The sequence below is a fragment of the Leucopleurus acutus genome (genome assembly GCF_964270905.1).
Source record: "Leucopleurus acutus genome assembly, chromosome: 15".
NCBI lineage: Eukaryota > Metazoa > Chordata > Mammalia > Artiodactyla > Delphinidae > Leucopleurus > Leucopleurus acutus.
Window position 1 is genome coordinate 39831706 of NC_139157.1, and position 17086 is coordinate 39848791.

At 36.1% G+C, this 17086-nt stretch overlaps 1 protein-coding gene across 1 annotated transcript in view; it reads left to right on the forward strand.

The window, feature by feature from the left end:
- Positions 1-752: 752 nt before the first annotated feature.
- TBC1D32 (TBC1 domain family member 32) overlaps positions 753-17086 on the forward strand; it is a 179136-nt gene continuing 162802 nt past the window's right edge. Inside the window, exons 1-3 of the mRNA XM_082855382.1 lie at positions 753-829; positions 1008-1163; positions 9697-9858. Of these exons, the coding sequence (XP_082711508.1) occupies positions 1009-1163; positions 9697-9858 (317 nt within the window). The 5' untranslated portion in view covers positions 753-829; position 1008. The remainder of the gene's footprint in view (positions 830-1007; positions 1164-9696; positions 9859-17086) is intronic.

The following is a 17086-nucleotide window of genomic DNA, read 5'->3' on the forward strand; positions in this document are numbered from 1 at the left end:
TTTATATATGATATCTCACGATTTAGTTCTGGAATCCCATTGTGTTCTACTACTTTCAAGACAAACCTCTAATCCCTTAAAAGTGCCAAATATGACCCTTTCCGATGTGGTCCATTTACTTCTCTAGACCCCTCTCCTCCTCTTTCTAATTCTCAAAATTCAAGTACCGGAATATGCTACACTCTCTCAGGTCCCTACCCTTTGCACGTTCAGTTTGTTTTCTCTTCACTTCTTTCCTTGACTCTTCTTTTGGGTTAAAAGGTGATTCTAGGTTTCCACAGCACCTACCTGGCGCATTTCTCTATCGTAACACTTAATTGCACTGTGTTGTAATCGCTGACTTCTTGTTTGTTAGAATGTGACAGCGTCCTCTTCTTCACAGCTCCTAGCAAGGTGCTTGGTAAAGGGTAGGAGTCAATAGGTGTTAGCTGTTTGAAGGAAAGATCATTGCAACACTTCAATACCATTCACTCAATTAAAACTTTTCAAGCTGCTTTCAGTTTCACTTCTATTATCTTTCTTTCATTGACCCCTTTCTCCTCCTACCCTTTTCTTCCTCCCACCTACAACCCTTTCAGCGAGCGCACCTGAAACTTCCTCTAGGAGCCCGGGCAGGTTGTCAAGCGGCCCTCCCTCCCATCTGGAAAGTCACGTCAACGTGCGGACGTCACGCGTAGCGGTGACGTCCCGCCGTCAAGTCCACCCGCAGAGCCTTTGGGATCTCTTTTTTGCTCTTAGTCGGTGCAGCTTGAATCCTCTTGGCCCGGAAGGGCGGCAGCGACGAGTTCCAAAGGCGGGACCTCGAGGATTCTTGTTTCCCCAACGCAAGGTAACTTGTTTTTCTGGACGACGCGCCGGCAGCCGAGGGCCCGCCCCTAAGCGCCTGCCGCGGTCTCCCGGGGAACGGCGCTCTGCGCCGGTGGGGGCTGGGTGGGGACGCGCTTGCGCAGGGCGCGGCATTTGCTGCGACCCTCAGCAAAGGGCATGGGCGTTTGATTCTGACAGAGGATGGCCCATGTCTCTGGCGAGGTCGAAGTGATGCTGCAGGCGATGCTGAGGCAGTTGTTCCAGAGCGTGAAGGAGAAAATCACGGGGGCTCCCTCCCTGGAGTGCGCCGAGGAGATCCTCTTACATCTGGAGGAAACTGATGAAAATTTTCACAAGTAAAATTCCTTTTGATTTCTTAAGCAAACAAACCAGCTGATCCAGAAAAGATCAAAATGTAGTCGGATAAAGAATGTTCACTTGGGGCTTCCCCGGTGGCGCAGTGGTTGAGAGTCCCCCTGCTCGATGCAGGGGAAACGGGTTCGTGCCCCGGTCCGGGAAGATCCCACATGCCTCGGAGCGGCTAGGCCCGTGAGCCATGGCCGCTGAGCCTGCGCGTCCGGAGCCTGTGCTCCGCAACGGGAGAGGCCACAGCAGTGAGAGGCCCGCGTACCGCAAAAAAAGGAAAAAAAAAAAAAAGAATGTTCACTTGATGGTTGTCAAAATAGCGCCCAAGTTGGAGGTTCATGATTTCCTTTATTTAATCAGATACCGAATTTATGTTATATTCTCATTTTCCAAACCTTATGCTTCCTCTGTGTTTTTACTGACACAACCGACATATCCTAATTATTATTTTTTTTCTCCTGGGCAACATAGTAACATTAGTTGTAAATTATTCTTGTTCATTTGAGAATAATTCTATCATCCCAAGGGCTTTCTGTCACTATACCTCAAAAGCATTGAGTTCCCAAGATCCCTGTTGCTTTGCAGATCTGATCTTTCAGTGGCTGCACCAATTATGCATTTTGAGCACGACAGGAACACTCCAGAGAGATTAACTTCCTATGGAATAGCTTAAATTCCTACAGAGGGATAAGGTGCATACTCAAATGCCTGTGATACATGTCAGGAGTATAAGTGCTATAGAAGTACAGAGTGCTCTGGGTTTGGGAGCAGTAGATAGGAAGTTTTACCGTAGGAAGATAGGAAGATTTACCATTTGAGGTAAATCTTGAAGGCTATGTTTCCCTAGAGACGTGTGTTTTTCTTTTGATTTGAGTCATGTGTAATTTAAATTAAGCCTCTCCATCGAAAAGTTTACCTCCAGGTGCCTCAATTTATTATTAGTAGTAATTTTTTTTTTTTTTTTTTTTTGCGGTACGCGGCCCTTTCACTGTTGTGGCCTCTCCCGTTGTGGGGCATGAAGCCGTGTCCCCTGCATCGGCAGGCGGACTCTCAACCACTGCGCCACCAGAGAAGCCCCAGTAATGATATTTTTAGTTAAGTGTTTGCCTTTCATTTTGATCTCATAGAAGGTGACATTTAACAATTTTCTTGTTATGTTATCTTTACTGACTTTTGCATGCCCTGAAGTTCTTATCTGGAATTCCTACCTGCTTCGTATGTGGGCATCAGGGGAATCCTTGAACCCTTTAATATTCTGTACAAAAGTTTGTGTTTACTTGCAGTTTTATGGGGAGAGCATTACAGTTTTCACCAGATTCTCAGGGGAGTTTTAAGAGGTGTGGACGGAATTTTTTTGTTAATTAGTATTTCTGGTTATACATATGCTTTCTTTTGTATTTCCATGATTTTCCTGTTTATTCATTAAGTCCACTATTAAGAGCTGATATTGCATGATAATATTCTTTATTTTGGAGATACCAGAGACCAGCTTTTATTGGTTAGCTATTGATTTATTACTTAAACAGAGGAATATAGAAAAACTGCAACTTTCTCAAATTCAGTTTTGGTTGTTAATGTTTATTATACTCAGGTAATACTTATTTACCTCAAACAAATCCACATCAAGCATTAAATTTGGGGTTTAATTTCTGGTTTTTATTTCACATGTAAATACTTGTTTAAAATATTTTCAGATTATTGAGTTTTTGCTAGGATCATATTCTGGGAATTTGTCCATTTAATCTAGATTTTCAAATTTATTTGTATAAAGATTTTTGTTAATATCCTATTACTTTTTTAATATTTCCAGTATCTATAATTGTCCCCTTTTTATTCTTTTTTTAAATTTATGCCTTTCCTCCTTTGTTCTCCATCTGTTCTGCTAGAGGTTTATCTAGACTAATTTTATTAGTCTTCAAAGAACTAGCTATTAACTTCAATTTTCCTTTCTATTATGTATTTATTTTATGGTTTTTAAAATTTATGCTCTTCTTTTTTCCCTTCCTGGGACACTTTTTAAAATTTGTGATGAATGTTTAACTCACTTATTTGCAGCTTTTCTTCTTTTTTTAATGTAAACATTTAAGACTACACATTTGCCTATAAATATTGCTTTAGCTGTGTCAATTTTTAAATGCTTTTCAAGTTAAAGTTGTATCATTCTGGTTCCTTTCAGCAGTGTAATGACTATTGTGTTAATTTTAACTCTTCTTCAACAGTTTATTAGATAGATTAAAGGCCTGCCGATTAATTGCATAGTTAATATTTACTATTCAATAAAGAGATTTACTTGTGGCCTACCTAAAAAATCCCAGACACATTCAAATTATAAAAGTTTGTAGTCTTAAAAGTAAGATTTATAATTCTAAAAGTAGTTTGAGTAATTTTTAGTCTTAAAAATATAGATAATAAAATTCATGTGTTAGCTGCACTAGCCTGAGATCTGTGTCTTAGGAGGAAGGAACTCCTTATGAAGGAGGAAAGAGGAGGAGATGCTTGTGTTTGGTATTTTCGTAGTATCTTACAGTCTCAGAGTTTGATGAGATCCTAACTGTCAGTCCAGGTACTCATATTTTTATTTGTCTTTCTATTCACTGACCTAACTCTCCTTGAACGCTAAATGTTCTTGAGTCACTTAGGTATATGTTGCTTCCCGAAGTGTTTCATACACCAGAATTATCTGTCATCCCATCTCCACTATCAGAACATTGGTTCCTTAAATCCACCCGATGTTGTCCTGGTATAACAGCAAGAAAAATAATCTTATTAAATAGTTTTATTGGGGAAACTGGTATCTCTAGGCTATTGGCATTTTTGTAAGAAGCTGGTTGTTAAAACAATTGAGTCCATGAATGATGGAATTTAAGGTAGTATAATAAAGCGGGGGAAGAAAGCAGTCATTTGGAGAGAAACCATAGTGTAGGCAGAATGGCCCTATCTGGGGATTTGCCCTATCTGGGGATTTGCCCCACAGTGCAGCTGCCCTAACCTATCTCTGCTTTCCATAGACTCTTTTATTTTTTTTTTTTTACCCTAAACTGTACACTTTCTCTAAAAGATCCAAGCTTTCTTTCTTTTCTTTGAAAGTGGCAGCTAGGATTTGAGGCTTGCAGGAGGGGTGAGAGGTAGGGAAGAAGACATTGCTTTCATTATGTGTCTGTGTATTGTATAAATTTTTACACTTAGACTGGCTTCCTTTAAAAAAAAAACAACAGCCCTGGTTTTCAGTCTTGGTTACACTAGGATTGATTGGAGTTTGTTTAAAAAAACACTGATGATGAACTTTAACCATAAGTGAATCCAAATTTCCTGGGGGGCTTGGCAGAGGGGGAGTGGTAGAGACTGGGCCTTAGTACTTTTGGAAAAACTCTCTAGGTGATTCTAATATGCAGCCAGGATTGAGAACCACAGAGATAGAAAATACTTGCATTTCAATGAGAATTGCTATATATATATATATATATATATATATATATATCATTAGGATTGCTAAGTATATAAATACTTAGCAACCCTAATGATTGTAACAGTCTCTAATGCAGAGGCTCTTCTTTGTAGCCCTCTAATCTGATACATTTTTGATTTGATACAGAAGGAGCACAATTGTATCTATTGAATTGGGATTTTTTTTTTTTACAGAAGAATCTACCAGTGACTTTCTAAATTAGTGAACTCTCTAGTATGTTTAATTAGTGAACTCTAGTATATTAGTGAACTTTAGTATGTTTAACTTCAAGAAAACATCCATTATGTAAAGTGTTATCCCTGCATAGACGAAATCGCTAAGAATTATATGTATGCTTCCATAATTAATGAATGCATTTAGTAACTGTTTATCATGATTCAGAGGCTTATTCTTTGACCTAAAAGATTGTAGGTAGTATAAAATACTCATTCTTTTTTTTTAACATAGCTTTTTATACACTAATATATATAAAGTTAAGTTTATCATATAATAAGTCCTATAATCCTGAAATATAATCCATTTTAAGGATTCCAAATATCAGCATTATAATTCATAACTTAATAAGTTATCTTTTTAAAACATATCATTACTGATAATTTTTCTGTATATTATTGAAAAAGTTCTTTTTTAAATAGCTAAGAGGATGATTTCCTCAAACAAACTTGTATTAGATTTTTTATGTCCTTATACTGTAATAGTAATCTCTGTATATTTTGATATCAACATTTGAACATGTCAGAAGTTCATCATGGGAAAAAAATCCTTAAATTTTCCTAGGTAATAAAGGTGAGGAAAGAAGAATGGAAAACAGTGAATGTTCTTTTACTCAACTTAATAAAATTTTCCTGTGTAAATGTGAAAAATTTCATATTTGTCAGAAGTAAAGCAGAATGATCAGACACATTGCTGTGTATTTTACTTCTAGGATTTTTTTGGGTATTGCCATGAATTCAGATGGTAAAAGAACCAACACAAAATGAATTATCGGATGGGAATTTGAAGACGTGGATTACTCTTACCCACGGAGTAGAAGGGCCCACTTGAAGAAATGACTATTTTCACTAATTTGGGATTGGAGACTCTCAGAGTTTTCCAATGATCAGTGAGTCAGTAGAGCATCCTAAGGTCATAGGCAGCCTGGTAGTCCTCCCATGATAGAGGACCTGACCTCTCAAGAGATCTTTTTTCTTAAAAGATTCATTTGAAAAGAGCAGTAACCCATTAAGGCAAGATTCAGACTTGGGGTCCTTGGGTTAATTTAACTTGGCAAATGAACCAAAACTTTAAAGCATTTTGAATGGGGTCTTCAGGGAGATGTTATTGTGGTCATAGGTCAAAGTGATATCATTAAAAAAAAAAGTGTGTGGTTACTTAAGTTCCCAAAGAACAGATTTAAAAATGTTCCCAGCATATTTGTTATTTACATCTGATGCTAAATAGTGGGGATTTTAAAAATATGTCTTTTATTTTAGAATGATATTGTCTTAACTTTCTTGAATACATTTTGTTAATGGGCTTGCATTATACTTTCTTACTGCCTTTGTTATGAAAATATCATTTTTGTTACTTACAGATTGGGCTTTAAACAAAGCAAACACAAGAGTTCTATTTCTCAGTTAAATATTCGTTTCTCCTAATTGTCTGATTTGTGGCACAGAGATAAGGCTGATGAAACTAAGGGACTAGGGTAATACTGCCATTCCATAGTAGGTGTTGATGGTGGGATTCATCCTCAGAAAGGCTCTTCTTTCAATTTCAGGGAAATAACTCAGGCTTGCCCCACCTTCCATTTCTCACTGAATATCTCAGAGATGCCGAAGAAAACTGATGTGTCGGATTGACTAGCCTTGGGCAGGATTGTGAAGAGGATCAGAATTATTTTTAGGGACTTTTCGTCTCTCTCTTCACTTTCTTCCACATTCACTGTTCTCTTTCCCAGTAGTAAGAGACTGGCTGTGAGATCATACTGGGCTGAAAGGGTTATCTGGGTCCTTTTCATTTTCAAAGTCATTTCAAAGAAAGCAGTGATACCTTTATGATACATTGGCTGTGTAAGTTTTCACCATTTTGTATAAAATATGCAAAGATTTGGTTTAGAAATACCCTAAACAAAAAAGTCAATATTTAAAATGGATGGATCTAATAAATTATAATATATAAACTCTAATGGAAAAGATTATGGAAGAGAATATACATGTATATGTATAACTGAATCATTTTGCAGTACACCAGAAACTAACACAGCATTGTAGGAATCTGCTGATCAGAGTTGTAAGACACTTAAGCTAGTTTAAAAGCTATCTGAATACAGAATCTGTATCTAGATCAGTGCTTCTGAGGTTATGGTACTAGGACCAGCAGCATTGGCATCAGCGTCAGCATCACCTGGGAACTTGTTAGAAATGCAAATTCTTGGGCCCACAGTATACCTGAATTGGACCTCTGAGAGTGGGGCCCAGCAATCTGTGTTTTAATAAGGCCTTCAGGTGATTCTTATCCATGTTATACTTTTTTAAAAAATTAATTTATTTTTGGCTGCGTTGGGTCTTCGTTGCTGCACGAGGGTTCTCTCTAGTTGTGGTGAGCAGGGGCTACTCTTCGTTGCAGTGTGCGGCTTCTCATTGTGGTGGCTTCTCTTGTTGTGGAGCATGGGCTCTAGGTGCGCAGGCTTCACTTGTTGTGGCATGTGGGCTCAGTAGTTGTGGCTTATGGGCTCTAGAGCGCAAGCTCAGTAGTTGTGGCACATGGGCTTAGTTGCTTCACCGCATATGGGATCTTCCCGGACCAGGGCTCGAACCCGTGTCCCCTGAATTGGTAGGCTTATTCATAACCACTGTGCCACCAGGGAAGCCCCATGTTATACTTTAAGAACCACTGATTTATAGGATGACCTAAGAGAGCCCTTGCAATTGTTTAGCTAAAGTTATGAGGATGTGAACATTAGTCTGATGGCAGTGGGAAAGGAAAGAGAAGTTGTGGAGGAAGAATTTACAGAATTACAGAGCTTGGTAACTAATTAGATCTGAGGTGTAATAGAGAAGATTGTTTGAGGCTATACACAGGTATCTGATTGAAGGATGGTACCATTAACAAAGATATATGTCAGAAGAGAACGTGGTTTGTGAGCGGACGGGTGGGATGATAAATTTGGTATTGACTGTGCTGATTGATACGGTGAAAAAGACATAAAGTAGCCTTGTCCAGTAGGTAGTTAATATATAGGCATACCTCGGAGATATTGCGTGTTTGGTTCCAGACCACTGCAATGAAGCAAATATTACAATAAAGCGAGTCACATGATTTTTTGGGGGGTTTCCTAGTGCATATAAAAGCTATGTTTACACCATACTGTAATCTATTAAGTGTGCAATAACATTATGTAAAAAAAAGTACATACCGTAATTAAGAAATTCTTGATTGCTAAAAATGCTAACCGTCATCTGAGCCTTCAGTAAGTTGTAGTAGTAACATCAAAGATCACTGATCACAGATTACTGTAACAAATATAATAATAATGAAAAAGTTTGAAATATTGTGAGAATTACCAAAATGCTACACAGAGACACAAAGTGAGTAAATGCTGTTGGTGCTGATAGACTTGCTCTGATGCAAGGTTGGCACAAACCTTCGGTTTGTTAAAAACTCCCAATATCTGTGAAGCACAATAAAGTGCAATAAAACGAGGTATGCCTGTATAGGTCTAGATTCTGGGGAGGCATTTTGGCTGATGAAAGAACTAAAGGAATCACCTGTTTGTGTTGAGTCTGAAGTTGACACTGTCGGAGTAGAGAATATCCTTCTTAATTTTGTTGTTTATAATGATTAAGTTTCTTGTGTATTGCCTCCTGAATTTAAAATAGCAGAATGAAGCAGACATGATCATTTCCAAGTTACAGATGGAAAAACAGACTTGTCCCAGGCCACTCCAGCTAGAGTGGTAGAGCTGGAGCTGACCTTCAGGCCGTTTTGACTCTGAGCCTGTACCTTTTCTATAATACTACATGGTTTCATGTCAAGTATCTCTGCTTGACTTTTGGAGCCTGCATCGTCTATGGCAGGCCTGCCACTTATATTACTGAAGCAGCCATGGAGATTCCAGGAAGCAGCAATGGGTTCAGAGTTGAGGAGAAATGGGCAGGGCAGGAAATCCAAATCAAAAGCAGTTAAAATTGAAAATGAGATCCTTTGGCTACCTGGGTAAAAGGTGGCTGTTCTTTAGAGGACATACAATCATTTAATAAATATTAAACTGAAGACTGTATGCTGGATACCATGATGGACTTATAATTATGTGAAGAAAATTATTCAGGCTCTCCTTGATCTCCTGTACTGCGTATATGCAAGGCTCTTATACAGTGATATATTCAAACTACAAGTCTTGAACATAGTGGCATTTACAAAAATGGCCCGTCCTAAATTATCTTTGTCATTTGAGAGACCACAAAAACTTTTTAAACCTTTCTAAATCGTGATATTAATTATAATCGTTGCTCTTTATTTGCAGTAAACATGTTTCATAATATAATTATCCACTTTTGGAACTCTTGCCCTCTCATTTGCTTATTGTCTGAGTTTGCAAATGGATTTTAATGTTAGCATCAACCTAACAGTATGAAGAAGAAGGTCCAATGTATTGAATTGTCTGAGCGACTTCTTGTGAACATAGTCAGACAAAAGCTGATTAGGTGGAATTTAGGTCAGTTCAAAATGAACACAATTTACAAATGTACAAAAAACTCTTGACGATTGGAGCTTAACCTTTTCCTATTTATTCTTTTATAATTACTGTTATCTAGTGTGGTTTTCTTCATCAGCTTGAACAATTGTGAAAATCTTTAACAACTGCTTTCCCTACCATTAAGCATCACACGTAAAAGATATGAACAAAATTCTAGATTAGCTATATGATTTGGGATGAATGACTAATTTAATCCTGGTTTAAGGTAAGAAATCTGATTATATGTTACAAATCTTTCTGTGCTAACATTTTTTCTGGGTATGGTTGATAAGTGAGTTCATGATATTTACTGCATTTATTTTTTAAATGTTTGTTTCAGCTATGAATTTGTGAAATACCTTAGACAGTATATATGTAATACTTTGGGGTCTATGATTGAAGAAGAAATAGAAAAATGGACTTCTGATCAGAATCAGGGTGAGGAATTTGGCTATGACACAGTGGTACAGCATGTTACTAAAAGAACTCAGGAATCTAAAGAGTGAGTATGCCCACAGTAATATTTTAAAGTAACTTTTCTCTCAACAGCGTTCCTTGAAAGCACCCTTAACCCATGTCCCCTACAGTCTTTTCACCTTATAGCAGCCAGAATGATTCTTTAAACCAGTGATTCAGATCATGCCACTCTTCCACGCAACACTCTCTGAAGGCTTCTCATCTCATTCAAAATAAAATCCAGAGTTTCTTCTGTCGCCTACAAGGCCCACCATGAGCCTTCTGCTCCCTCTCCTACCTGATTTCTTATCATTTTCCCTCTTCTACTGCTCCAGCCACACTGGTCTTGTTTTTTCTCAAACAAGCCAAGCAAAGTCCTCCCTCAGGGCTCTTTGTATTTATGTTGCTTCTGCTACCTAGAATGTCCTTTCCCTAAATATTTGTGTCACTTACTCCTTCACTTTTCACTTTTTTAAAATAGACTTTATTTTTAGAGCAATTTTTGGCTCACAGCAAAACTGAGCAGAAGGTACAGAGATTTCCCATATACCTCCTGCTACTACACATATATAGACTTCCCCATTATCAACATTCTGCACCAGAGTGGTACAAATTTTTTTTGGGGGGGGGAGGGGCTGCACTACACAGCTTATGGGACATTTGTTTCAATTAAGGAACCTACATTGACACATCTTTATTACCCAGAGTCCATAGTTTACATTATAGCTTACTCTTGGCGTTGTGCATTCTGTGGTTTTGGACAAATTTATAATGACATGTTTTCACCATTATAATATCATATAGAGTAGTTTCACTGCCCTAAAATCCTCTGTGCTCTGCTTGTTCATCCTTCCCCCTCCCTACCCCTGGCAATCACTGATCTTTTTACTGTCTCCATAGTTTTGCCTTTTCCAGAATGTCATACAGTATGACATATGTCATACATACTATACAGTATGTAGCATTTCAGATTGGGTTCTTTTACGTAATAAAATGCATTTAAGTAGCACAGGGAATTATATTCAATGTCTTGTAATAACCTATAGTGGAAAAGAATCTGAAAAAGAATATATATATATGTACATATATATGTATAACTGAATCACTTTGTTGTACACCTGAAACATTGTAAATCAACTACACTTCAATTAAAAAGACATTTAAGTTTCTTCCATGGAAACTTTTCATGGCTTGATAGTTCATTTCTTTCTAGCCCTGAATAAATTCGATTGTTTGAATGTATCAGACATCTTGGTTGCTTCCAAGTTTTGGCAGTTATGAATACAGCTGCTATAAACATCATGTGCGGGGTTTTAGGAGCATGATTGGGTCACATTGTAAGATTGTGTTTAGTTTTGTAAGAAATTGCCCAGTTGTCTTCCAAAGTGGCTGTACCATTTTGCATTTTCATCAACAATGTATGAAAGTTCTTGTTCCACTTACTTGTCAGAATTTGATGTTGTCAGTATTCCAGATTTTGGCTATTCTAATAGGTGTGTAATGGTATATCATTGTTGTTTTAGTTTGCCTTTGCCTAATGACATATGATGTGGAGCATCTTTTCATATGCTTATTTGTCATCTGTTTATCTTCTTCGGTGAGGTTATCTGTTACGAACTTTGGGTCATTTTTTAATCATGTTGTTTTCTTATTGTTGAGTTTTAAGAGTTTTTGTATGTTTTGGATAACAGTCCTTTGTCAGGTATGTCTTTTGCAAATATTTTCTCCTAGTCTGTGGCTTGTCTTTTCATTCTCTTAACAGTGTCTTTTGCAGATCAGAAATTTTTAATTTTAATGAAGTATCTTTCGTGTCATGCCAAATCCAAGGTCGTCTACATTTTCTCCTATGTTATTTTCTAGTAGGTATATAGTTTTGCATTTTATATTAAGGTCTGTGATCCAGTCTGAGTTAATTTTTGTGCAGGTATAAGGTACACATATAGATTCATTTTTTTTGCATGTTGATGTCCAGTTGTTCCAGCACCATTTGTTGAAAACACTATCTTTGTTCCATTATATTGCCTTTGCTTCTTTGTCAAAGATCAGTTGACTATATTTAAGGGTATTTCTGGGCTCTCTATTCTGTTCCACAGATCTATTTGTCTTTTCTTTGGCCGATACCACACTGTCTTGATTACTGTAGGTTTATAATAAGTCTTGAAGTTGGGTAGTGTCAGTCCTCTAACTTTGTTCTTCTCCTGCAGTAGTGTGCTGGGTATTCTGGGTTTTTTGTCTCTCCATATAAACTTTAGAATAATTTTGTTGATATCTACAAAATGCTTCCTGGGATTTTGATTTAGATCGTGTTGAATCTGTAGATCAAGTTGAGAAGAATTGAGTCTTCTTAATCCTTGAACATGGACTGTCTCTCTATTTATTTAGTTCTTCTTTAATTTCTTTCAATAGAGTTTTATAGTTTTCCTTATATAAATCTTGTATATATTTGTTAGATTTATACCTAAGTGTTTAATTTTGGGGGGGTGCTGATATAAATGGTATTATGTTTTTAATTCCAAATTCCACTTGTCCATTGCTGGTATGTGGGAGAGTGATTGACTTCTGTATATTAACCTTGTATCCTGCAACCTTGCTATAATCACTTAGTTGTCCTAGGAGTTTTTTGGTTAATCCTTTCAGATTTTCTGCATGGATGATTATGTCTTCTGCGAACAGTTTATCCTTCCTTCCCAATCTGTTTGCCTTTTATTTCCTTTTCTTGTCTTATTGCATTAATTAGGACTTCCAGTAGGATGTTGAAAATCAATGGGGAGAGGGGACATCCTTGTCTTGTTCCTAATGCTTCTTCACTCTTTTTAGGTCTCAGCCACTCTGAGTTCTTGAGCAGTGAGATAGCATGACAAAATGCCTGACTCTCACTCAGAAAACAGTTTAATACAGAGCAGTAATTGAGATGAAAGAAGATTTGAAATTTCCTTCTCATGTTTAAACTCAGCTACTTAGGTATTTCTCACTTTAATTATCTTTCAACACTGGCATATGATTGATGATTGAAGGTCTGGTTCTCCCCCCCATCCCCTCTTGCCCCGCATGAAATGTAACATAACAGAAGACTCTTTAGGGCTATAAAGGGCAGAATGGCAAGTAGAGAGCATAAATTTCTATTTTCCTCTTAATTCATACTTATTAGTGTAGCTTTATGTAGTTTCTAATTCTTAGGGTAGGTAGCATATTGTTATCTAATGTTAAAAATTGCTTTTTGAAGCTAGATTGCAATGATTTTTTATTCTGATAAAAATTTTGCATAATTTTTATGCACAGTAAAACTTTAAAAATTTGGGCCCCCAAAATTTATTTTTGGTGATGATTTGGACACATGACATTTTCTTTGTTAATTCTAGACTGTGGACTTGGATTTATGTGATGTTTTTAAGTGCCTTTGGCATCTGGTTTCTCTCCATGCTGGACCATCATGGTTGCTTCCTATTGCAGTTTGAAGGCAGGTGCTGAAGCTTGAGATAGAGCCCCTCTTTCAAGTAGTAGAAAAATTGAAATACATACCTGAGCTTATATTACCTATTATATTTTAAAAATTTTATTTGATTTATTTTGAAATTGTTAAACATTTCTTTATGATGTTGGATGAGACCTCTTTCCCCTTGTGACAACTGATTGTTTAAACATGTTATGAACAAAGTGACAGTGTGCAGCTATTTATAAATTTAGCAGGTTCTAACCACAATATATATTAAGTTAAAAGCCATGGAGATCAAGATTTCTTATTTACTGATTTGATGAAAAAACAAAACTAGAGCCACTTCCATCTTTGGATAATACAGTATCCCTGCTTTCCTACAGGGGGATACATTCTAAGACCCCAGTGGGTCCTTAAAATCATGGATAGTACTAAATCCTATGTGTTTTCCTGTACATACATAACTATGGTAAAGTTTAATTTATAAATTAGGCATAGTAAGAGAATATCTGAATTGCTAACATCACTACTCTTTGCGATTTGGGTCCATTGTTAAGTAAAATGAGGATGGCTTGACCACAATCACTGGGATACCTTGACCAGTAGAGCTGATAAGCCAGATGGCTGCTAAGTGACTAATAGGCGGGACTGAATAAAGGGATAATTCACATGCTGGGCAGCTGGATGGCTCGAGATTTCATCACCTACTCAGAACAGCAGACAATTTAAATCTTATGAATTGTTTATTTCTGGAATTTTCCATTTAATATTTTCAGACCACGGTTGACTGTGGGTGACTGAAACTGTGGAAAGCAAAACCACAGATAAGGAGGGACTACTTTATTATAATTAGTAGTCTATTTCTGACAGTATCATTAAGCTTATTCTAAAAGAGGGACTAAAACTCTTCATTAGTCAGAAAATGAAAGCTTTTTAATGCTAAAAGCAAAGTTTTACATGGGATTGTTAGGAAATTACTTTTTGTCTCTGGGTGAGATATTTAATTTTCTTGTGTTTTAGTTCATTCATGTGTAAAAATTAATACAACAATAATTACCTCAAAAAGATTTTAAATGTCTTAATGAATGTCTTCTGCTTTGTGAATCATGGATGAAGGATTTTAAGTTGTACAGAGTATTATTTTCTTTCTTTTTGTGTGTGTGATTCTTTAGAAACTACTTAGGGCTAATGTGTCAACAGTACATTTATTAAAAACATTTTTACTGTAATACTTCAAATTGCTTTCCTAATTATACATTTTGATATTTATTTTTTAAATAGAGGTTTGTACATGAAACAGCTCATTTGTAGCATCTGTCATACATTCTCATATATATTAAGTGGAAGTACTCGCAATGTGTATTTTCATTGTTAATTGGTATGGGTTTTTTCACTACCTCTTAGAGCTTTTTCTTATTTTAACTTCTTGGAGTATGAAGGAATCTTCTCAATGGTGTCCATATTCTATCCTTGGCTTTTTCAAATCTGCAGTTGCTACTGAGTTCTAGTTTATTTAACTCTTGATATTCAGGGCCTTACTCTCTAGTTTTTTGTTTTTTTAAGTATTATTCTTTTATCTACCTTTAGCTCGTTTGCTGATATTTCTTGCAGAAGAATTAATGTTTGTGGTTTCAAGAAATTTATGTTTTCTGGAGGAAGTATTTCTAAAATGAAACTTACAGATTTTCTATGGATTTTAATTACCCTTACTCTTATCCTGTAAATCATTGAGATTTACATTTTTTTAACTTTTTATTTTATACTGGAGTATAGTTGATTAACAATGTTGTGATAGTTTCAGGTGTACAGCAAAGTGATTCAGTTATACATATACATGTATCTATTCTTTTTCAAATTCTTTTCCCATTTAGGTTGTTACATAATATTGAGCAGAGTTCCCTGTATATACAGTAGATCCTTGTTGGTTATCCATTGTAAATATAGCAGTGTGTACATGTCAATCCCAAACTGCCTAACTGTCCCTTCCCCCCACCCTTCCCCCTGAGATTTACTTTTATATTCCTTTATTAAATCACTGTATTGTAAATTTTAAGGGGACAGGAGTTTATGTTCTTCACATGGCTATACCTAACTGGAACGGAGTCTGGGGAGTGTAGTTTACTCCTATTCCCAGCTATAATCCAATTACTGTGGAAGGGGAGAGCAGCTCTGGTGGATAGCTATTGATTGCTACTGGGGCATCATTATACTTCCCTGTTTCTTGGTGCTCAGAATGTGTAGAGGAGGAGCCTGGGGCCTCCTCACTCGGTTCCTATATGTACTTCACCAGTTAGTCTAATGAGTGTATTAGGATTCAATTCCTTCTTGCTTTTTTAAAAAAATTTTTTATTTTATATTGGATTATAGTTGATTAGCAATGTTGTGTTACCCTTCTTGCTCTTTATATCCCTTTACTTTAAACTTGAATTTTCCCTGGACTGTTTCTCACCTCTATAGCGGTTCTTTTCTGTATGTGTTTTCCCTCTGTATCATTCCTAATCTATTCTAATTTTCTTTTAATATTTTTGTGTTTTCTCATAATTTCTGGGACTTTAAAAATATGTACATATACAGCTATATGTATTATATTCAATTTACTTATAGTTATATAATATATAAATTATATATTGTTAAATAATATTAAATATATAATGTGTTTTAAATTACATATAGAAATCACATATATTTAATAACAATGTATATAATATATAATTTAAAATATATTTTAAAATTTCTTTAAAGTTCATTTTGTTTTTATTTTTTAAATTAAGTAATTTATTTTGGCTGCTCTGGGTCTTTGTTGCAGTGCATGGGCTTCTTTAGTTGTGGCATGTGGGCTCTAGAGCACGCAGGCTCAGTAGTTGTGGCACGTGGGCTCTCTAGTTGCGGTGCATGGGTTCTAGAGCATGCAAGCTCAGTAGTTGTGGTATGTGGAATCTTAGTTCCCCGACCAGGGATTGAACCTGAGCCCCCCTGCATTGGGAGCATGGAGTCTTAACCACTGGACCACCAGGGAAGTCCCAAAAAATTTCTTTAAACTTTAAAAACTCAGTCCACTATTTTTAGCCAAATCCCCCAGCATGATTTTATTACTTCTATGAGAGAAGTATCCTTTCTCTGATTTATGTAGTTAATATGATGCATTAACCAGAAATATAAAGAAAGGGAAGTTTCTGTGCTTATTTTCTAGTGTATTTCCAGTGTTATAATGATAAACAATAAACATACATATTATCATGCTTTATATTTACAAAGAACTTTCAGATATATATTCTCATTTATTTCTTGCTATGGCTATGTGAACTAGATCAGCTAGATTGTATTTTTCTTTTAATTTGAAGATCTAAATGGCTTTATTCAGTAATTTATAAATTGGGCAGCATCCCATCTAGTAAATAGAAGAGTGCTCCTAGATTGTATTCTTTTTATCTCATATATAGTTGAGGAAAAATAGACTTATTTATAATGACAGAGCTTGTATGTAAAGTAGTCAGGTTTCTAATCCAGGTTTTCTGATTCCAAATTTAGTACTTTATTCACTATGTTTATTTAAATCTTTATGCCTTTTTATTTTAAATATAGAAATTTCAATAGTTCACATCTCATATTCCTCATTTGTAAAATAAAGGGTAGACTGGATTATTTTTGTTTCCATCTAGCTCTAAAATTCTATTTGTAGGGTTTTGGAGGATCTCAGTCTAATGTTAGTATGGATGCTTGAGAGTTTGCACTTAATAAATGGAGAAATTTATTATAAGTTTTTAAAATATATGTATATTTAGACCCGCTAGAGCTGAAAGGGATCTTAGAAATTATCCAGTTCAAACTTCTACTAATTTCA